Source organism: Phaethon aethereus, assembly GCF_964289735.1.
Source record: "Phaethon aethereus genome assembly, chromosome: 16".
In the NCBI taxonomy this organism is placed as follows: Eukaryota; Metazoa; Chordata; class Aves; order Phaethontiformes; family Phaethontidae; genus Phaethon; species Phaethon aethereus.
In genome coordinates this window covers 4260783-4283853 of record NC_138592.1, presented here as the reverse complement: position 1 = coordinate 4283853, position 23071 = coordinate 4260783, and the positions used below count along the sequence as shown (strand labels likewise).

The following is a 23071-nucleotide window of genomic DNA, read 5'->3' as shown; positions in this document are numbered from 1 at the left end:
TGCAGCTCCCTGTGTCTTTCAAATACAGTCCTGGCAAGTTGGAGAGAGATCTGTGAGGGAGAGGAAATAAATACCCCCAGGGCCGCCCGGTCGCTGTTGGTGGGCGGGTGGGAGCTGGCAGGGGTGGCTGCGGGTGCGCAGGGGTTGTGTGTGCTTGCCCGCTTCCCAGCGCTGCTCCGAATGGGGGGACGCTGCTGGTACCAGCCGCGCCGGGCTCTCCCTCTGCCCGGGAGTGCTGGGGAGAGGGTGCTCCGTGCAGCACACCCGGGGCTTCTCCCAAATACAGCCCCAGCCACCCTGTAGCGTCTCCCAGGGACGCTCCTGCCATCAGGTAAGATGGGCGAGCGGCTGTCGTAACCTAGAAACTGTCCTACAATTATATAGGCTCCTCCCTTTATAATTGTCACATTAAGCTACCAAAAAATCTGTAGGTTTTCCTCAAGAAATGCATAGTGATGTTTAAAATCTTTTCCCATGTAGGTAGTTTGACAGACATGAAAGCGTTGTGAAAATCATTAGCGCTAAGGGTAAAACCTCCAAATAAAGTGCCCTGGGATTTATTTACTCTGTGCTGTAGTAATAATAATTAAAACACATCCTACTGCAGGTAACTCCCACAACTTGCACTTTGCTCTGAAGCTGAGAAACTCATTGATTAATCCGTGGGGTCAATCAGTCCATCTTGTTTGGAGAGTTAATCATAGAAAGCCTGTGCACCAGGACCAAGAGTGAAACAGCTTTATTTACTGCTGCTTAATCAGAGAACCCAAATGCTCCTGTAGAGTGGTGAGAGGTTTGTTTCTACTTAGTCTTTAATTGCAAAATGATCTCATTAGTGCCATAGTGAATCTCAGTACTATCCTACAGATGCATGGAATTTAAAGAAGAGCAAAGAACAACAAATGGTTGCCCGTAAAAATTCAGCATTTGGCAATGTGTGGTGCGGTTGGTATTTGCAAGATTGCCCAAACCAGGCTTCTCTTTATCAGCCTTTTAATCCGAAGCTGAAACATCAGCTGCACATCCCAGTGGCTTTCGGTCCACCTTACTGTTAGGAACAGAGGAGGACTGTCATAATGAAGCTACTGTGAAAGGTTTTTTATCCGAGGATAAAGGTGTCTATTGAGAAGAAGAATGGAAGCCAACAGCATAGTTACGTGGCATTCACCGAAGAAAGGGGTGATCCTCTCAGCTCTCCCAGCTTGGGGTGCTGCTTTGCAGGGGACTTCAGACCTTATAGGTGCCCTTCTTGCCAGCCTCTGGCATCAGTCCCTGGCTCATTTATTAGTTAATCATCTCTGAAATGTCTCAGTAGGGTAGAGGGAGAGCGTCGGGGTCTCAAATGGGCAATGAAATCTGGAATAAAGCAGTTGTTGCCCATTTCCAGCAGCAGGTGCTGGAAACCCAGAGGTGAGGTTGCGCACCCACAGTAAAGCCCTGAGCATAAAAATGTGGAGAGCAGTGAATAACGTCGTTAACATGGGGCACTAATAGATGCAGGTTCGTGTTCCTGTGCTGGAGAAGGGGCTTGGATGTGAGTTCCACATCATGCAAATCCAATTCAAACTCACTGCCCTTTGAAACACGGATGGTATCTCTCTGCCTTTGTGCAAGGAAGCTTCTGGCTTGGATTTAGAAAATTGGGGATGAGAAGACTCCTCCTTTAGCCCAATGCTGAATAGCGGGAAGAGAATAGAGGGGAATATTCCCTTTACTAATACTTGCTTCTAATCAGATAAAAATAAGTGACAGTGTAGGAAGAATCCCTCTACTAACTGCCAGAACATGTCGATTTATCAGATTTTTCCACTGTTGCTCTTTTTTGAGCTAGCCTCAGAGCTGACAGTGTATGTTTTACAGTGCAGCAAGGTAGATTGATTGATCCTAAACAGAAGAGCCTTTCGGGTCTCGAGCTGATGTTTTAGCTTCGGAAAAAAACTGAGTAAAACATGTTAATGTAGAGAAAGGAGCCCGGTTTAATTGGACCAACTCCTGGCTTGCTGAAAATTAATGGCTGGCTGACTGCTGCCAGAGTGATTCATCTTTTCTATCATGTTCTACAGTCCTTCTCTCCAGGGGTCTGTACTCCCCTCCAATTCCAACACCAAAAGTGAAACTTTTTTTTTTTTCCCTGCCTTAAAAACATGTATTTTAGTTGGATTGGCTTCCAGTAAATGAAAAATAGCACTGGTGGGAATATGAAGGCGGCAGGCAGTGCCTGGGAATTGGGTTTTGTTTACTGTAGGGCTGGTTTTGTTTTGTTTGAATGGGATTTAGATCTTTTTTTAATGTACTCTCAACTCCTCATTGCTACTGGCTGACTGTACAGGTGATGGAATGAGTTTCTAAAGGATCCCGATCTCAGTGTGTTGAAAGGTATTGTTCCTTTTCTTTTCATCTGGCCATGGAAACAGAAACCCTGTGTAAGCAAGAGCTATTAAAAGTGAATATAAAGCTGGAAAAGGTGTTGAAAGCATTTAGGTGGCTCTGGAAGTGAAAAAATGAATTTTCCATGTAGTTCTGCCCACAGAAATTTTTTTTTTTTTTAATGAATGACTCGTGCATGCTCAAGGCTTGCAGTTTTCCCCTTAAAACCTATTGGAGGCAGTCCTGGCTTTGTGCAAGCAAACCAGCCTGCAAATGAACATGAGATGCTTAGGAGTTTGCTAGTGTGTGCCCAAAACCTGCGTGGATAATTTGATCATGGAGGGGGTTGAGCTCTGGAATTTAAAGTGGGGAAATTAAAAATTTTGCTTTTATGTGCCATTTCAAATCTACCTTACTTGCTGCTGGAAACAGATTGCTACTCGTTTGCTGATTCAGAGGTGTAGCCAGTTGACTAGCACATGGAGTCACTTCTAACAAGCGTATCACAGGTTGGCAATGTCGTGAATGTTGTATTGTTGCATATTCCGTATAGGAGGATTCACTGTAACTGAAGATTACAGGAAGATAAATAAAGAAAGATTTTGTTTAACATAATTACATATGGTAAATTGTTATGGTAATTTATTATTATTCCAGTAAGGCAAATATTAGCAGTCATAGCTCAGAGACCATAAATAATGCGCTGGAAAATTGGATGTAATGTTTCACATTGTCCTGAGATATGGAAAATGGGTAAAATTGCAGCAGATTTCTGTACCATTAATCGGAAGAAAATAACATTAAGAACATGCTAAATCATGCTAAATATTTTCAGCAGATGATAGACTGTGGGGCAGTTCATTAATTTTCCTAACTTATTCATTATTTTTGTTTTTTACTCTGTGAGCACTTAATGAATTCTCAGTGCTTTGTGAAGCCGAGGGTGTGGGCATGCATATTTTTATATACATTCATATACCAACCAACATACATCCATTTATCTCCAACAGTTTTCTGTATCAAAGCATTTTCTTGAACTGTATGCTCTTAAAGTTGATCACTAGGGATATATGTATTAGACTCTGAAGTAGTTGTTTGAATTGCCGTTTTTACCTTTTACCAGTAGAGTTTGGTTCTCCCACAGTGCTGTAACTACTAAATAAACACACTTAGAGTCTATCAATGTAATATTTTTTAATGAGGACGTGGTTGAAAACGTAACCTATAAAATTAGTAATGGGAGGATGAAAATTATACAGTGTTTCTATCAGGTTATACAGCCACCATTTTTTCCTATTTGTGCATTGGTTTTTTGTACAGAAGGAGAAGGGCTCTGAGTATTTTATTAACCGCGAGAAGCAAATCTGGTTGTGTATTGTGTGATAGTATGGGATTCACTGTAAGCAGGAATGGGACAGAAGCAGGACTCCGGACTTGTATGTAGTATGGCGTGGAAGTGGAATGGCTCAAGTCGGTTTTCGTTTCCACAAAACACAGAAACAGCAACGTCTCCGGGTTCTTCCAGAGCGGTCGAGAAGCCTGGTGTACCTGCGTGCTTTCGTCCTGTTAGTACAAGAGAAGCAAAATCCTCTTGCCTTCCTTTCAGCATTAGCCTTTCGTAGACAAGGTATTTTAGTCCCAGAACTCCACCATGTATCTACATCGGATCACAGGACTCCACTTTACAAAACAATTGAAGTAGTAAGTCATGTGACATTTCTTAATTTTTTAACCCGGTGCTAATTTGGAAATACACCGGTGGTTTGTAGGACTGAGAATCTGCCGCCATTTGGCTTTCAAAGTGCCTGTGAAAGTCCATTTTCCCCTTTAAAATCTTTCTCTTGTATGTGGTTGAGCTGTATGTGGGTACAGTGTGATCGGGCAGTTTGAACGAGGAACAGGGAGCCTGAATTTCGGGATTCAGATCCCAGCTTTGCTGGGGATTTCCAGCGTGGCTGTGTGGAATTCACTTGACTGCAGTTTGTTCCCACTGCTCTAAAACCGTTTTCTCACTGAATTGCAGAGAGGTTGCATGAACATAAAGACAGACACCTCGAAAATGGGGTCACGTAAAACTTTATACTACATACTTACCTTCTCAAATAAATGAAGCTTTCCAACGAGGCACAGCGTGCTGTGTTTCACATTAACGCTGAACGGAGAAATCGTTTTGTGAGAATGCAGTGCACTCACAGGCTGCCCGGGAATACGTACATTTTTTTGGATAACTGAATGGTTTCGTGCGCATTCTTGGACAACAGGTTCCTGTCCACGAGGAAGCTGGGTATTTTTCATTCCTGACGCGGTGACATGCGTGGGAACGCTGGCCGGGACTGCCACCGCCCTGCGGCAGCCTGAGAAGATGGCTGAGTACAGACGTGCTGCAGCATTGGGCCAGAAGTGCCAGGGCAGGAATACAAGTTATTTGCTAAGATCACACAAAAGGGACATTTCTGTACATGCTCAGGACTCTGCAGGTTGCCTGAACATCTGAAATTTCCAAAGGTTGCAGTTAAGCCATCCTCATCTTAACGGTGTTGGCAGAAGTGGTGCGAGGGGTGGATTTGGCAGCTTAGGTTTATCGCAGCCGCGCCGCGTGTAAAGGGAGCTGTTCAAGAGAGACGACTTGAAAAGCAGACAGGATCCTGCTGTAAATAGCGGTGTGTATTTGCTGCTTTGAAATTCATCAGGGAAGAAACGTCTTCGCAGCGGTAATCCTCAAAACCATGGCGAAAAGCAGAGTCCTGAAGGGACCGGTATCCTGAACTGTGGGACGACGTCCCGCCAGGAGGTATATCCTAATAAATACTATCCCTCCTGCTCTTCCAGCCCTGTGCCGCTTGCCAGAGGGGGCACTTTTTAATGGACTAGGAGAAGTTAAGGGAGAATCCAGAAGGATAAGGCTTAAAGTGAATTCTTTGGTTTATACCATTTATACTCCTATTAAATCCAATATATTTCTCAGACATTTGAGGGGCAAGGAAGTTCAGCGTATTCGTACATCTTTCAAGATCTTCACTTGATCGTTTGACTCTGTCCAGCTAGCTTAACAAGCTAAATAATAAAAGGGAACACTGCAAAACTTGTTGAATTTTTTCACCCTGTGTCTTTTTTGAAGAAAAATAGCGCTTTTTTTCTCAGATGCCCAGCAGTTTGCTGCAGGCTCCTGCAGCTTCTCTGCCCATCACTCAATACCTGTTTCAGCATATCAAATTGTCATAGTTCCTCCTTTCATAGAGAAGCAATTAAAAATGATGAGGGTAAAGGGTTAAACCTAAAAGCCTGCTAATGAGGGTGCCTTCTTGGTGTTCTTTTCATCAGGCATTTGATGCTGTTTTCAGCATAAGCTTTCGATAAGCATCACTGAACATCTTTCCAGAGTATATTAAAAAAAGTTTTCTTTTTTTACCATCCTGTAAAAATGATAGATGTGTGGCTCTGCTGTTTATCTGAAATCCTAATTACTGATGCTGCAGCTTTTGAATGTTAAATTCATCCAGTGTTGTTTAGACTTCAAACTGGTCAAAGAAAGATGGATTTGTGTCCACAGAGAGATCTAAGTCTAGTAAACAGAGCCAATGTTTGTTTGTTTATTTATTAAATTATTTTAAAGTCAAGAGTTGCATCAACTGCAAATTACATGGACTTACAGCTTTCTAAAGGAGAAAAAGGGGGGAAAAAAGGAAAAGTTTTCTGCCATTGAATGAAATTTTAATTTCTGTTTCCATGAGAGCAAAGAGTAGAGGTAGGAGGTGGAATTTGAAAATACGGACAAGATCTTCTTTCCTTGAGCTATGTTATTTATTATACAACAATAGTTTGATTTTTTTCCCAAACCTATATGCATAAAATATAAAAATATATTTTTATATATATGATGTATATATGATGTATATATGATGTATATGTGTGTATGCATGTATAAAACAGTGCATCTCAGTAGTCACGTAACATCCCAAGGCATCATTTTTGCCGGGCAGCAAGGAGGATGAGCACAGGGTTTCGAGCGAGCATCCTGCAGCCGTGTGGCGCGAGCGCCGGCAGCTCGTCCGTGCCGCGTTGCAGGCGCGTTTGCTGCGCCGTGCACAGACGGCGCCTGCAGCAGCAGCAGCAGCAGCAGCAGCAGCAGCAGCTATGCCCGCGCGCGGCTGACCGTGCTGCTCCCCGACATTCAAGCCCTGATGAGCTGCTGAATTGTCTCCCCTGTGTGGTTGAAACCTTCTGCAACGCCGCTCGGGTGAGCCGTGGCCCGTTCGCTGCTGTTCGGGCAGCTGTGCGAGGTGCGATACCTCTAGCGACCGAACGTTATGGAATCCATACGTCCTTGAAACCTTTTTGTGTTCGCAGCTCCTAAGGGCTCTTCGGAGAGGAGCTGGCTGTGTTAATTCACTGCTGAGCATTCACCTACCTGTGCTACCTGAGAAGAGCAACGTGGAGCAGAGACGTTGCTTGTTTAAAAAATTAGATTTAATTTCTCCCAGGATTTTCTCTGTCTCTAGTCAAGTTTGCTTTAAAGTAATGGAAGTAATTAGCGAGTCACAGAGGGACTTTGTCTAAGAGGTAGCCATTTTTAGATAATGGAGCATAAAAGTCGACACAAGTGACATACGACACCGGAGCAGCATATTGGAGCCATGCGCTGTGTCTTAAGCAGATGTTTAAGTACTTTGGATACTGAAATCGCTACGTACACCTATAGGAAGGGGTTTTTAATTTTTTTTCCTCTCAGATTACTAACACACTGTAGGGCTTTCTTTTAATCTCAATAAAATCAAAGCAAGCTCTGAATTGTTTTTAATGTGCAGTCATCGCTCCTTTCTCTCTTCTTCAAGTGTCTCTGTATACGGTACGTGGGTGCTGCAGGAGGTGCGGGTGGCACTCGCTTTTCGCGTTGCCGTTGTACAGCAGGGGAGCGCAGTGTACGCCACCGGCCGCGCCGCGTTTCTGACAGCGCTGACGGCGTGGAGCTGAAAATGAAGAACGTATTAGCGGCGAAGCACGCAATGCGTTCACACTGATTTATTATAGCTGTGAATGTGGGGGCGATGCGCAGAAATGCCTGAGAGGTGCAGGAGATCTCGCCGCCGGGTGGTCCCCAGGGCCGCGGGGGATCTCCCCGGGCAGCGCCAGCCTGCCCGCAGGTCTCTGAGGCCATCCCGCTTTCGCTGGGTGTGCAGCGTTGGTTCTTGTAGGTGCCACCAAACTGCGTGTGTGTTTAACCTCCTTCAGTGCTTTCATGAATTTTTATTTTTCAGTCTAGTCTAAAAGCTGTGCCTTTACTGTTAAAGCGAGCAGGGCCTGGCTTGGGTCTGAGAACTGACCTGGGGTTGCCCGCTAGGTCAGGTTGATGGTAGCAGCGCAGAGTTTTGGAATGAGTGTTGACCATGCGTTGTCCCCAGCAGGCCGTTTCGAACTGAAACCTTGTTTTGGGGGATAAGAAATTTTGGCCTTCAGGAGATGAGCTGCTGTGTGCCAGTTGACCTCAAGGCCAGAGCGTCGGCTTGCTGGCGTGAGCCGGTAGCCCTCAGCACTGGCTGGGTTTGGGTGGGATGGCCTGTGTGCTGCATGGCACACGGCACCTCCAGAAGGGCCCGGGCTCCAGCTCTGACGACGCTGAAGTTTGAAGCCTCAACAGAGTCGTGCATTTTTTTTAAGTTTAGCTTCCAATTTGTACATCTGAGCTTCGAAGTTGGAGATAATTCCTAGCTTTCTGGGAACTACGGAAGACTGAGTCCCGTAGGCTTTCTTCTTTCTTTGTTTAACTGGATGGAAGTCTCACTTTTTTAAGACAGGGATGCCCCCCTCCAGGCTGCTGAATATTTACCCTGTGCTCTGATACTCAGTGACTGAAAGCAAGTGTGCCAAGAGCTTCAAAGCGTGGTCAAGGTAGCAATTAAGTAATGCCCTGTCCCTTAAAAAGATGGTAACCAAAGTCTCATCTAAACTGTGAGTACTGCAGGAGATGCGGCTTCCTATTACGTTGAAAAACAGTTGTTACACTTCCGGAGGTAGAAAGCAGAGGTAACTGGTGAAATGCCTCAGCTAAAGCATTTCAGGTGAGATAGGTGTGGAGGTTATTTGCTGCAGTCTGAGCTACAGTGAAAAGTAAAGATGGGCAAACCCCCACTTTCCAAAACAAAACTGAGGAGCTTTTGTTTTCCCTGGATTCCAGATTAAACGAGAATTTAATGGTGTAGTCTCTGAAACTCCTTAAAAGCATTACCCACTTTTTTTTTTTATATACTAGGTAACTTTATTCATCTTTTTTTTATAAATCAATGTGTGACATTTGCTGTTTGTGCCCAATAATTACTGGAGCATTAGGTAACGGTTCCCACCACACGCACATAAAAATGTACGAATGTGGTCTAAATAAATGTATAGCATGGAAAGCCTTTGTAAAATGCTTTTTTGACATGATCACAGCACTGCGATTATTGAGCGGTGCAGGTCGGTGAAGGAGCGGGTGGGTTTTCCCTTCCCGCACTGCAGGCTGCTCCTCATTTCTCCGTAGTGGGATGGCAGCAGGGGCTTCGGCAGCAGGACTGGTTGAGCAGTTTCCTGCCTGTGTTTTTTCGTCGCCTGTGCCGTCCCTCGGATGTCTTTATTATAATCCAGATCGGTCCCTGATGCAGCTCGAAGCAGCACTGCAGAAGCAGTCAGCTGTGGTACGGGGGGAAGCGGACGGCCCGGGTACAACTGGCCCCGGAGCTCCTCTCGCCTGGCGTGCCACGGCATGCCTTCTCCTCCCACCATGGCCAGTCCAGGTGGGACTCGCCTGACCTTGCTCTTCTTGTGCAAAAATGCCGTGCCCGCCTAACCTGCATCAGCCCGGGACTAGCAGGTTGCCCGGAGGCAGGTGAGGAGCATCGCTGCGAAGCTCTGGGAAGCCGCAGCGGGAGAACTCGTCTGGCAATCCTAGCTAGAAAGCTGTGTATCCATTCTCACTCGCTTGAGATGTTTTTACGGGCACAATATGTTTTCCTTCACCACATGTGTGTTCCGCCCCGTGGATTACTCGAATGGCAGAAAGTGTTTTGTTTCCCATGTGATTAGCTGCAGGTTCAATTTCTATCAGATTTGTCAATTTTGTCATATAATAGTTTGGGTTTTTTCCAGCTTAATGTATGTGACACATTTCATAATACCAATAAAAACAGTTTTCAAACTAGACTTTGAAAGAATTTGACCAAAAAAACACTGAAAATAAAAATATCAGCAACTGGGGAGCTTTGATCTGACAGTGTAGGCTTTTAAATGACACGTCGTGGTTTGTGAAGCGAAGTTTTACAGTTCCTCTTTGCATTAGCTGTTAACGTGTGGAGGGTCGGCCAGGGTGGGATTGCAGCTCTGGTTGGGGGGGGGTCTGGTTCCAGCAGTGAATGCGATCCGCAGAACAGTTTAATTTTTTTTTTTCTTTGTTTAATTTTTTGTTTTTATATTTCTGATAATGGAATTGTTATGGGCTTTTGAATTTCAGTTAAGAATGTGCAAATAGGCTATCTGGTAAGTGGGTTATTGAAGGGTTAGGGAAATGGAGAACATTTCGTGCAAAAAAAATACCCACAGTGTGGGTAATAGACTCCAGTCGAATTTAAAAGATAATGGCGACAAGGGAGAAATCCACTTGTAGAAATGGGGAACAGCTGTGTTTGAGATCTAATGAAACTGTATCAAATACTTTAAAAATGGCTTACAACTTCTTCCCTGGGGAACGGAGATAAAGCACAAGAGCACTCCTGAAAGGTCGAAGAAACAGTTAAATCATTTCCTTGATGGTTATTAGAGATATAGAAGACATCAGTGAAAATTAAATGTCTGAAACTTGTATTTGATTGCTTTCCTTATCACGCCTATCTCACATGTTCTTTCCATCTCTTGCTCTCTGTTCTAGTAAAATTTAATAACTGTGCCGGTAACAAGGGAGTTCGGTATGAAACCAACAGCCTGGACTTCAAGGCGAGGGCGGACGGGACCGTGTATGCTGCCCGCCAGCTGCAGATGCCCTCGAAGCAGCTGGTCCTGCTGGTGACCGCGTGGGATCCCCAGACCCTGGGCAGATGGGAGGCCACCGTCAGGTTTCTGGTGGCAGAGAAGTCACAACACAATGGGCACAAGGTAAGATGTTTTCAAAGCTCTTTTTTTTATTTCGTTCTTCCTTCGCCTGAGTTCCCCAAACCCTTAAAAGTTACAGGCGGTGGCGGATTGTTTGTGTTGCCGGAGGAAGTGTCTGGGTAGAAAACGCCACAAGTGGCAGCAGCAACTTTCTTGCAAGTGATCCTCGATTGTCTCTGACAGAAATAATTTAAGTTCATCAGTGAGGAAGGTGTTCTGCAAGTTCATAATTTTGTATTTTTAAGTGACCGCATGGCTCTGTTAGGTACTGCAGGTTATATACCTTGTGTTTGCATCTCACTGATAATACTCTCTGGACTCGAAATAAAACCTGCAAATGAAGAGTGCCTTCCTCTCTCAGGAGTCAAAGGCAACCATCTGCTTGAGAAATACGAGGTTAAGTTCAGATTTCTTTTGTGACAGCGTAGACCTGGAGTCGCGCGCTGGCTGCTGCTGCCGTGCTGCGAAGGGTCTGCCTGGTTTTCACAGTGATTCCTTTCTTCCCACAAGCCGTCTGCAGGGCCCTGCAGCTCTGTGGGGGGCTTCCAGAGAGGAGATTCAGGCTTGTTCCCTCCGGTGCAGCGAGGACGGGGAGCGTTGCTGCTGCCTCACGTGCGGCACAGGCCAGCGGGGCAGCGACGCACAGCGTGGCACCGCGGTGGCAAACGTCCCCTCCACTCAATGCCAGCGTCTTCCCTTCCCCACAGCTGAAGAATGAAAAACCAGCACCATTCAGTACTTCAGACAGAAGGTTACGGATGCTTGCTTTCTTTTTTAGTTTCACACACGTAGCTGAAGAGCAGGAAGGTTCCGTCCCTGCCCAGCAGTCTGAGCACAGTATTGGGCCAGTTCAGTACAGCGGTGGGCTGCACAGTGCCGTTGTGACTGGGGACTGCTCCCTGAAAACACGTTTCTTCTGGTCTGCTCCTTGAGCAGCCGTCTCTGTCCCACCTCTTCCATATCATCTTTGGCAGCAGCAGTTCTCCACTCTTTCATTTTCTCCTCCTTCCTTTTCAGTGTTAGTCTGGGCTGAAGATCCTATGCTACACTGAGTAAATGCGGTTATATTGTCTGGCGCCTACTCAAAAAAAAACAATTCTGTGATGGTTGGATGGTTACATTTAAGCAGGATTTGGCAGGAAATTGGCTGAAGAGCCTGATTTATTGCTGGATCTTGAAGACCTGCAGAGCAAGGATGAAGGTGTGTGTCACTGGGGAACAGTCATGGCCAGTTCAGAGACAGGCGAGGTCACTTGGCCGTGGCTGTAGTTTGGATTAATGCACCACAATAACTGTCAAAATAGCAAGACTGGCTTCTCCTTTCCTCTTTTCTGCGGTGCGTGGGCAGAGAGGGCAGGGAAGGAGGGAGGAGAGAGGGAGAGACTTTCTGCGCCGTATTGTCAGAATGCCACCATGCGAGTCTGTGCCATTTGGGAGAATTTCTGCCACGTGTGAGACAAGAAGGAAAAGACTTGGAGAGACTTAAATCTAGCAGGTGCCCAGTGGGCTGGCCCCTGAGGTTTTGCATGGCTTAGAGTTGTACGAATACACCTCTGCTGCTCTTCAGTAGGGCGCTGGCTTTTGCAAGATAAAATTAAGCCCTGTATGTTATGTCAACATATTTGCCATTTTCTAACCAAAGAAATACTACTTCCTTCTGAAAGTAATTAGATACTGAAGGAACAAAGTAAGGTGTCTTATATGCTGCTTTAGATTTCTTCTCAGCGTAGCAGAAAGAAAACTGAATGAGCACACATTTTTGTTTTAGTACAATATTTGGTTGAAAATTCATCTAATGTTAATGTAAGCTGAACTCTGGTTCAAAACAGAGAGAGCTAAGCTTTTTAAAATTCATATCCCTCCTTTCTAAAAACCTTATTAGTGTGTAGTTTGAGGCTGGAAAAATATGGAAAACAAGACTAATGACAAGGTCATACACAGTTTTATCGTGGGTCCCTATAGCAGGCATCCGACTTGTGTTTTATTTAAATGCTTGTGCTTTTTGCAAGCAAAATAATCCTTTGTTTACTAAGGAAATAAATATGATTATAAGATTATTTTTAAAAATACTAGTGTTTATGCTAAAAAAAAACCCCAAAATCTAACAATATCCAGTTCAATGTGTTTCAGGCCATGACCCTAGTATACTACATTTCATGGCTTTTACTAGAAACAGATTTCACATTTGGTTTTGTATTGTATAATACAACTCAGAACCACGTAATTTTTTTAAAGACATTTCAGACTATTGTGTTATATTCAGGGTATGGAGACGGAAAATACGGTAGGGAGAGAAAGAAGGAGTTGATGTGAGAAAGGGAGAGAGACCGGTTCTCCTTTTTGGCGCATACATCCATTTCTATTCTACTTTGTAAAATTGTGACTGATATTGTGAAAATGCTGAACAGCTCCCAGACATTAAAAATAATTAGCGTGAAATTTGCCTTACCGCACCTACTGGTCTCTGTTCGCTGGCACCTACAGCACAAACAAGTCCTTCTGCTTTGCTTGCCCATCCTCTCTGTTTCTGTAGGCTTCTCCGTGGCTGATGGCCCTCGGCTGGGACAGCCCCACTGCGGGACGGGAATCTTGCTGCCCCTCTGAATCCCCCCTGAATGGATAAATCAGACTTCAGTTCTCAATTGTCCATGGATTTAAAGCTTCATGAAAACGTCATTAGCCTTCCTGGAGTGGCCATTATTAGACATTTGGCTTATTATGGAGGTTAATACAGAATAAATGTTATGGGAGAAGTCGGCATTGTTTGGGTACTGGCTGAGGTCACGGGGGACCAGCAGTGAGGTCCCTGCTCTGCTGCAACCCCTGGTGCGTTCTGCGGGGGGCAAAGCCGGTCTCCTGTAGCCTGCCTGCAGAACGGAGGCAGTGGTCTGCTTCCCAGGGGGGCCAGAGGGTAAACCCCTTGGTACATGAACCTTGGGGTTTGGGAGCCTTTGTTATCACGATATATAAGACTGGAAATCTGCGTAGTGGGCTGGGAGAGCTTTGGTGGTGGCCAGCATGCTTTCAGGGTGGCAGATTAGTTCAGGATGGCTCCTGTTGGGATAGTCATCCCCTTGTGTGCTTTCATTGCAAAATCGGAGGTTTTGCTGTCTATACCTGTGCCTCGGATCCCACAGCTGTGCCGTTACTCTCGATGCAAGCTGACATTTTAACGGTGAGTGACCCAGAACAATGACAGTTTCTCCTCCTTCCTAGTGTTGGCCTTATAAATGTGCTAATTGCTTTAGATAACTGAATAACCTGGGCAAATCTGCAAATTTTCACTGGCAACCACTGTAACAAAAGAATTCTATCTACTGCTTTAAAGTTTAATGCTAGTAGGATGAAATGATAGCAAAGAAGGTAAATATTTTTAAAATGTATTTTATGATACACGAAGCATACATTTTCACCTCCTCTCTAGCAAACACTTGAATGTAAACTTTTTTCTGGTTAATACAAGTGGTGTTAGTAACTCTAGGAACTTTTTTTGTTCAGTCTTGCAGGAAACCTGATAGCAATTCAATTAGAAAATGCAAATGAGGTCACATATTTCCCACAGGAGTGCTGAATTACCCCAGAGGAAACTGAGTGATATTCTAGCATAACAATAAATACTTAAGATAAAGTTTCTTGTACTGTTTTTGTCTGGCTGCTTCTTGTTGCAATTGAAAGTATCAATCGGACCTATGGGTATAATTTGGAAAAAAGGAGCAAAAGAAAGAAAATAAAAGAAAAAAAGGCTCTTATGAAATAATATAAAGACCTTGTAGCTTGTGTCAGCATTTATGAAAGATGAGTTTGAGTGGGATAATGCTCCAGAAGAAAAAAAAGTAAAGCCAGCCTTCACTTATCTGGAATGAGCAGTGCAATGTCTTCTTTTCTGAGAGTGCATGCTATTATTTCTAACAATTGGATATTGATGTAACCAAAAGTCTAAAAATGAAGATTGTTTGTGAACAGTGTCATTGCTGAAGTCTTCACAGTGTCCTCTGTTTCTTGGCTGCGGAAACTCAAGTCTTCCTTGAGTACATGGATGGATGTGTACCATTTGTCCATCACTCCCCACACTACCCTCTGTGTCCATACAGTCCGAGCTCCTCCTTGTCGCTCCTTCCTAACCAGCGTCCTCCATTCCCTGTGTCGGCTTGTCCCATCTGAAGTTCTGGCCCACTCTTTCATATTGATCTTTTCTTTAGTTTTCAGTGCTTCTATGTGTCTAAGCATGTTGAGGCATGTTTGGCAAATTTTCTACTTTATTAGTTTATGTATTTTTCTGTACTTCTCACCTCATGAGGTAAAATCAGGATCATAGAAATACGGCATAGAAAGCAATTCACAGCAAAAGAGCTTGGAGATACAGGATATATTCAGTACATGTAGGATGTCAGTCATCTGCTGCCGGTGACTTATTTTAGAAAAAAAAATGTTGTTTTCTTCGAGTCCTGTTTATTTCTCATTGTCTTCAGCATCTCAAATTCTGAGCATGGAAGTATGTAAATTTTTGCAATGTTAAATCACTGGGAAGTGTGCAATTAAAATCTTGCAAATATATGGGTATGCAGCTAGTGTTTAAAACATTGAGAACTACCATCAGAAATCAATCCTCGCTGAAGCCCAGCTTGTGTTTTATTGTGTCTCATCTTATTTTGGGCTTCTTTCATAACCCAGGTATGAGTCCACAGCCGTACAATATGAATGTGAAAAGCTGATTCTTAGAGCCAGACGTCTTTTTATTTAAAGCCTTTAAATAATCATCTCTGGCATTTTACCTGGCTGAGATTTTCAATTCCAGTACAGCCTTTTATTGCTGATCACAAATACAAAGGTCTCTGGGCAAGGAAAGGCTTATTCAGCACTGATCTTGTTTATGACCTCGCTTATTGTGCTGGCCAGGACGCTCTGCGCGAGGCCTGGGAGCGATGAAGATGTAGCCTTCCCTTGACGGAAGAAAATGACAGCTGAAGTGGGAGTTGTGCTTCCAGTGCTCCTGGTCTTCCTGATGCTCTTAAGTGGGTGCACCTGGAAAAACCTGGAAAAAGAGCCGCCGCATTTGTTCACTTTCCTTCCTTCCCTTGCATTGGGATGAGATATTATATATGACATCAGGGTGATGGAGTTTGCCCCATCAAACTGTGTTATCCCTAGAGAGGGACTGAAGAAACGGGGCTGTATTCATCATTCTGCCTTTTTCTGGCCGTATTTATGCACATTTTAAGTACTGGGTCGTTATGCTGGGGCTGTCCTGTTTGCCTGCCTCTGGGGAGTAACTAAGTCCAGTAAAACAGCAGCCGGCATCATTTCTATTTCCGTACCCTCATCAGTGAAACAAGGCCTTGACTGATCACGGTCAGTGCGGGTAGATACAGAGATTTCTGGTTTCTTTGGGGAACTTGTGAGACATTGTTTGGGGTTTTAGCAAATCAGATCAGTGGAAAAGATCAGAAAGAGGATGACCTATAAATTAATGTCGTATAATTGTTACCAGTGAGACTCCTCATGTTAATTGTGGAAGTCTAATGAAGATGCATCAAGTGACCTTGTCTGACCTCATGCTTAAGTGTATTTGAGCATCTAGCATTTCATCATCACATGGGATGAAAGTGCTGTTTGTGAAAACACGTGAACTTAACTTGGCCTCATTTTCAGGTGTGTTGAATCACATTGCCTGGCACTGAAACCAAGATAAGATTTGACATACAGGTGCTCATTGCCTTGGAAAATCAGCCCACTATGGGAAGTTTCCAAGCGCTGCACTTGCTGCATTTAGTTCTTAAATACTCAGCATCTTACCAAGGGTCAGGCTCAAAGCTGTACTCGAAAGATCATCCGTAAGTGAAATTCACTGCAGATCTGTCTTCCTTCAACAAAAAGAAGTCCTTAGGATTGAACTGCCTACGCAGAAATAAGTTTTTTCTGATAAAACAAAAGGCTTGGACTGCTGCTTACCGCCTGCCTGTGATGTGTGCTTTGCCCTTGCGAGATCAAAGCCTTTGACCCCCGGTTTCACATTCTTTGTTGTTAACTGCTGAAGTCTGACTGCCACTTCCAAAAAATTTTTTGGACTGAATCTCCTAAAAAAACCTTCATTGCCATGGTAATCCCTTGACAGTTGCATGTAAACATGAGTTCGAGAAAAGACAAAAATTGCTTCATGCAGGCACATCCATTAAAACAGACATTTTTTAGGGGCTGTGAGTGCCATCTACCTTTTCTTCGACCCAGCCGTTCGCGGTAGTGCAGCTGGGTCCCATTCTGTCCCCTCGGCACCGCCAGCCGCAGGAGCGAGGAGAGCCAGCCCGGCGCGGGCATGCGGCGTGGCCGGGTGGGCTGAGCGGGCTCTCGTGGCCACCAGCGAGGAGTGGGATTTCAAACAGTCTCCGTCCAAGCAAAGCATTTAAGCAGGCACTTCAATTTCATCATGCAAATGGAGATAAATTGAATGTGTTCGCGTGTTCAAATTTAAGCATTTGCTTAGGTGCACTCCAGAATTAGGGAATAAAAGAAGAACAGTCTTTTCTCAAGAGCCTCTTGAAATAACCAAAGGATAACTTGAAAGGGCAAACTCACACGCTAGCACTGGGGAGAGAAGTACCAGCATGAATTACTTTGCTTTGTGCTGAAGGAGCAGTGGTGCTTGTGATCTCTTAAATCTCCTGTGATCTTTTCACTTGCAGGCGTTATGGAGAGAAGGAGTATTGTTACATTTAATTCATTATGATTATTTTAATTCATGTATCTTTTGAACCTCATGGCTTTAGAAAAATAAAATGAGACTAAAATTTTTCACAGGCGTGTTAAGGGGTAGATTTGCTCCTGCTTCTTTCTGTGATGAAGAACAATTGTAGTAGACTGAGTTCTAGAAGCAAGAGAAATGTGTTTTGGAACAATTTTTCAAATTATTTGTTAGAAATTTTGTCGGGGTAGAAGAACTCAGCTTGCTAGCCCAGATATATCATACATTTTTCTCAACAAGATATGTGCAGAATGAGAGTGCTAATAGTTACTAATAGCTGCAGTAGCTAGCGGTTTTTACTGTATATGACAAGATCTACCACCTTTATTCCTGTCCTGTAGGTATCTGAACAGGAGACAAGTATGCAGTATTCTGTAATTTAATAGGCATGCTCTTGAGAAGTCCGTGTAGTTCTGCATTGTGTATGCCTTCTTCCCATTGTGAGAATATTAACTTGAAGGTAGAATTGTCTTTTTGTAAACACTAGAAGGCAGAATACAACAGTAATTTAGATGTTTCTTAAACAATCCTACCTAAGAAGGACTGTGAGATGAGATCTTACAAAGGAAATGTGAAAAGGTCAAGTTGATGTGGGGAGCTTTACAAGGAAACAGCCTCATCAGAACTTCTCATGTTGGGATAAGACGTTCAAGCCTTAAAATGAGAAAGAAAAGTACATCAAGAGCTGTGCTTTGTGGATGATGTAATCTTCTTCTGTTCGTTGAAGAAGATTGTTGTAATATTCAGCACCTGACAATGACAAGAAGAGTATCACAGGTGCTTGAAACCTGTGTGAACCATAAAAGGTTCCACCAAAGGAATGGATTTCTTATGTACCTGCTTTGGTATGTGATTCTTCCAGAGAATGGAAGAGGAAGAGCATCATTTGAAATCCTGAAAGCGGTGCGCAGTCCAGGAGATCTCTCTAATCATCAGCGTTGGTGTGGTACCGCAGAATAAGTTTTAACGCAGCTCTGCCTGTTCACCCCAGCCAAAACTTCCCTCATCTTAGAGATACCTTTCACATGTCGTGTCTGCTCGGTAACGAACGTGAGCGTGCGTGCCTGCAGGTGTCCTTATTCTGCTAGTACAAAAGCAAAGCGTATTGAAGTGCTCTGGTGACTTCCCAGATTTCAACTTAAAATGGTGATAATTTACCAAACACGTAGGCAAACAGAAGGTGTGGGCGAGTTCAGCTGCTTTCTGAATTTTAATTCAATTGTACTGAGAAATCAACATCCTCTGTCCCAGCGGAGGTCACCTGGTCAGCAGCCACCTGAAAAGCCGTGTTCTGGCTCAAGGCGCAAGCTCACATGTTAACTGCAGCCTGTGTCTACAGGGTCCTTATCTGGCCCACTAACCTTGTTAGGTTTTCTCATCAAGGAGAATAACGTGTATTTGTTGTTTTAAATAAGAGTCTTCTCTTGGCAACCTTGTGGGTTTTGCCAAGAGCTAGTTAGTGGGTGTCTCTTTTCTCTAGAGTCCAGACTTAACTTAGCATTTAATTACAGTGGCGCGCTGAGGGCCCTGCTACATCTTTTGTAAAGAAAGGATCTTGTCCTGCCTGACTTACAAACCAGAGCATTGTGTTCTTCCTATTTAAAAAAATCCTGCTTTTACCTGTTACTCTTCTTCAGCTTTTTTCTTGCTTTGCAGCCCTACAACGCTAAGGAACGCTCTAATTCCTCAGTCACACCGATCGCGTTATTTTAGTTATATCAGATAAAATTTTCCAAGTCCACAAAGCCAGCCGGATACCTAACAGCCTTAAATTTGCATGCACGCCTCATTTTTCAGCTATCAAGGAACGGTGCACATACAGGCGGTTGCTCAGCTTTGACACAGACTCCTTGGGAGATGGGGACATTTGGCACGGCCAGTGCATGTGTGTGCATTTTACATGGATCATTCTCCTCCTCCGAGAGCAGTAACTCCGTTAGATTTTAGTCAAACTTTTTCTTCCCTGTCAGCTGATGTGTTCTGGAAGCTCATGCACTTGCCAAATCTGACAATTTTTCTTACTAATTGACTCTAATGTGAACTGCTCCATGCAGCCCCACTGCTAGCTGATAAAAAAAAGAAGTAATGAATTTTTGCTTAACTAGCTGATTTAATTAAAATGTTTCATACTGTAATTGTATGGTTTCTATAAATGGAGAGGTAATTTTGTTTAATGAGTTCCTAACCAAACATAACATTCCTGACTGTATGTAGCCAGATTTGATAAAGGTCACAAACGCTGAGATTCCACTGTTTGCTTTTGTAAGTCGTGATGATCAAACAGCTTGATTTGGCACTTGAAATATCCTGTCAGGATTGGTTCCCTCTATTCCTGTTTATACCAGAAATTATTAGTATAGTTTTAGGAGCAGAGGGGGTTCGCTGTATCTGAACACTGTTCATTATCTTTAAAGTGGAAGTCTACTGCCAAAATCACGTCTCATTGTCAATTAGTGGCTTCTCTGCAAACACATTAATTTAATGCCCCTGCTGAAGAACTGTGCGCATTGGAACATCTTGCTGCTAAAACACTACTTTTCAGAGCACTTCGACACAAATCATTCATGAATAGCAATTTATGCTGTGATGGTAATGGGACGTGACATGAAGCTATCTTTGATTAAATTTGCCACAGCTTACAACTATTAGTAAATAGAGCTAATATAGATAGTCATAACAGATTTCTGGAAGGCGGATAAGGAGAAAAACAGATTATGGATTCCTTACCTGCACGGTTCCTAAAGGATACCTTCACGTACATCGACTGTAATAAAAGAAAGTCTAAAATAAAAAAAGTCTGATCTTTCTAAAACTATTTTTTTCCCGTCTCCAACTTTGGTGAATTCAGCAATGACCTAAATAGAAAAGAATCAATTACACTAAACTAAATAAATTTGCCTTTTGTTCCGCAACCCTTTCATTATACTGTATGAGAACACAAAATGAAATATCTCTCTCTGCTAAAAGATCAAAAACTGGGGAAGTGGTGCATTTTGGGAAAAAAGGGCTCATTCGTCCTCCACTGTCGTCCCTGTTGTCAGCAAAATGTTGTCTCCTTAGAACAGAATTCATGCAAATGTTTATTTTGCAGTGCGCTCATGTTCTCTTTGTTAAAGAACTAAGCTATATTTTCATTGTCTTATTTTCTGTTTGGTAAATATCATTTTCTGCTGTCCTTTCCGCAGCTACCATGGAAACAAGCAGAAATGCTTCAGATTAAATATTTTTAAGTAGATTTTTTTTTCCTTGGCAAAAAAATGGTACCAGTTTTCAAAATGCGTATTGATATAGGAGATGAAGGGGAATATGTTTGAGCAACGGACTAAAGGTGGCTTTGTCCATCCCTTTCTCTTGATAAAAATATATTAAAAACACGTTGCCTCAGTTAAACCCTAGGAGTGACACTAGAAACAAAGCAAGTGGAGTGTTACTTTCCTGAAAAATGTCTAGTGTGAAGTGTTAAAGATCCTATGAAAATAACAAGACTGGCATATAAATAAAACACAGGTTAAATCGTAAATAATTTTGATACTTGGGAAATAAAAGCCTTATTACCTCTCCTCCGATCGCAGGTACTTTTTATTCCAAGTGCAAGAATAATATATTTTAGTGCTGAATCTAGAGCATTTTGGTTTGTGGGTTGAGCCCTACAAAATTAATCATCTCCGACAAACGTACCCTAAGACACACTATTATTTATATGCAGAGAATGGTGGCTTATTTACCCAAACATTAGAATGATCCAAAATGTTCAGCTAAGCAGGAACACAAAATACGATATTATATTATGTAAATGGGTTTGTGATACGCTCTGCTGGATAATAACTTCCAGATGTCTCTGTAGCCAGCGGCGGACGGCTCCCAAAGGCAGGGTGGCTGGGAGGGGAGACGTGCCAGCTGGCGAGACTGGCGACTGCTAAGTGTAGCGGAAGGTGAAAGCTGGTATTTCTTCACACTCGCTGGTTTTGTTTGTGGACTAGTGAAAAGTCAGTGGCTCGCAGCCTCCTTTTCACGAGCAGAGATGGGGCTTGGGGGGCTGTAGGTATCCCACACCTCCTGCTCTTTTTGGGTAACTATTGTTTGACCTCTTTTGTAAGTAGGGGTTGAGTTTAGCCCGAGCCTTCCAACAAGTGAAAGGCTGACGAGCCAGGACTGACAGTGGCAGGAGCTCACAGACGGCCGCTAGCTAGGCGCCTGGCCTGGCTTATCTTCTATTGCCAGAGCGAAATGCAGGCAAGGAATCTCCCTGAGCTCTCGATGCCATGGCTTAAATGGAGTTAGTAAGTGCACCATACAGCCTCAACAGTTTGGAGTAAGGGTTCCTAAATCTGTTTGGTTTTAAAGTCTGACAGTCCATAGGGGTTTAGCTGCGTGTCCTTTTCCGAATGCAGCAGATTGTGTTCACCATCAGGAAATGCCGTGCTAGACGGAAAAGAAATGGAAATTACTGCTGAAAGATGCCATTGAAGTCACTGACATGGACTTTGAGAAAGCCCTACACGTTCTGTGGAGCAACTTTTGAGAAGAAAGGTCCTTGTAGATGATACTGTGCCTCTTTCAACCTCGCATTGCTTTCTGAGAGTTTGAACTGTCATCAATTTTTAACTGACTTTAATAGCCAAAAAGCCCCAAAAGAGTGGCGAGGGGAGTTCTAGGGTAGATTCTTCCACGCTGGACTGCAGTTGATCTTCAGCTCATCAGTGTGACTTTCTGATCAAACTCAGAGAGGATGGTCTCTGAGAGGCTCTTCCCCTGTCCTACAGCTGCTCGCAGCAAATATTGTAGTTGCACTTCTCAGAGAAAGCAGCGTTTTATTAGCAGAAGATGCTGTGGCTGCGTTATGATTTGCCCACGTTGGCGTTGTGCATACATATGTTGCAGTTACGGGCCACAAGCCCGTTGGAAGAGACTCTGGACAGCCCAGAGCAAAGTGTTGATCCCAGGTTTGCAGAATGTAGGCTTTAAATAATACAGCCAGCACGGCACACTTTGCATCGCTTCATTAGAAAGCTCTAAAAAATTCTGTCCTAACGTGAATACTAAGGCATTAGATCACACTGAATCCAAATTCATGACAAATTTACATCCCAGCGTGGTCTTTTCTCCTGTTGTTTTTCTTCATCCCACACTTTGTAATCACTTTTTCTCCTTGAACTTGAAGGCTTTCATCTGTTTTGGTTCAGCTGTATTTCTCTAGTTTATCAATGTCCTGAAGTAATAGACAGGCATAATTACTAAATTATCTGACTATTTTACATCCTCGTTTAATTGTCTGTCTATTGCCAAAGACCGTGCTCACATGTTCCATGCTTGGTATTTGATCCTGTTGTAACCAATTATAAGTGCCACCATTTAATTTCCAGAATGGAGCGTAGATTTAGTTTTCTACCAGGCACATGTTTCATGGACTGGCTTTCTCTGTTTTGCTGCAAACACTCACCATCCTTTTGCCATGTGTAAGAGGGTGATGGCACCTCACAAAAGCAACAGGAAGGAAACCACCCTAAAGCAGTAGCACTAGAGGTGCTCGATATAATTGTAAGAAGGTCTATGGACAGATTGTGTTCTGATGACACTACAGAAGGTAGAGGAATGTTGCGTCTTTTGAAAATCTCTCTGTGAGATTCTGGAAAGCATATGGCCAGTAAGGCCATGAGAGAATGCACAGTTGTCATCTCAGTGAAAACTGTTATTCAATAAAAACAGAATTGTAAGCTGTATTTTAGAATTAATTTAATTTGGTGTCACGTTCTGCTTTTGAGTTGAACTTTAGGTTCTTGCAAACTTGAAAGTACAGAGGAGTTTTCTGGAGCTTGCTGTTAGTTGTTGCTGTTATTCCAGAGATGTTCTTGG

The 23071-nt window shown here is 43.5% G+C and overlaps 1 protein-coding gene across 1 annotated transcript in view; it reads left to right on the top strand.

The window, feature by feature from the left end:
* CDH4 (cadherin 4) overlaps positions 1-23071 on the top strand; it is a 466276-nt gene that overhangs the window by 277153 nt on the left and 166052 nt on the right. Inside the window, exon 3 of the mRNA XM_082007298.1 lies at positions 10262-10485. Within this exon, the coding sequence (XP_081863424.1) occupies positions 10262-10485 (224 nt within the window). The remainder of the gene's footprint in view (positions 1-10261; positions 10486-23071) is intronic.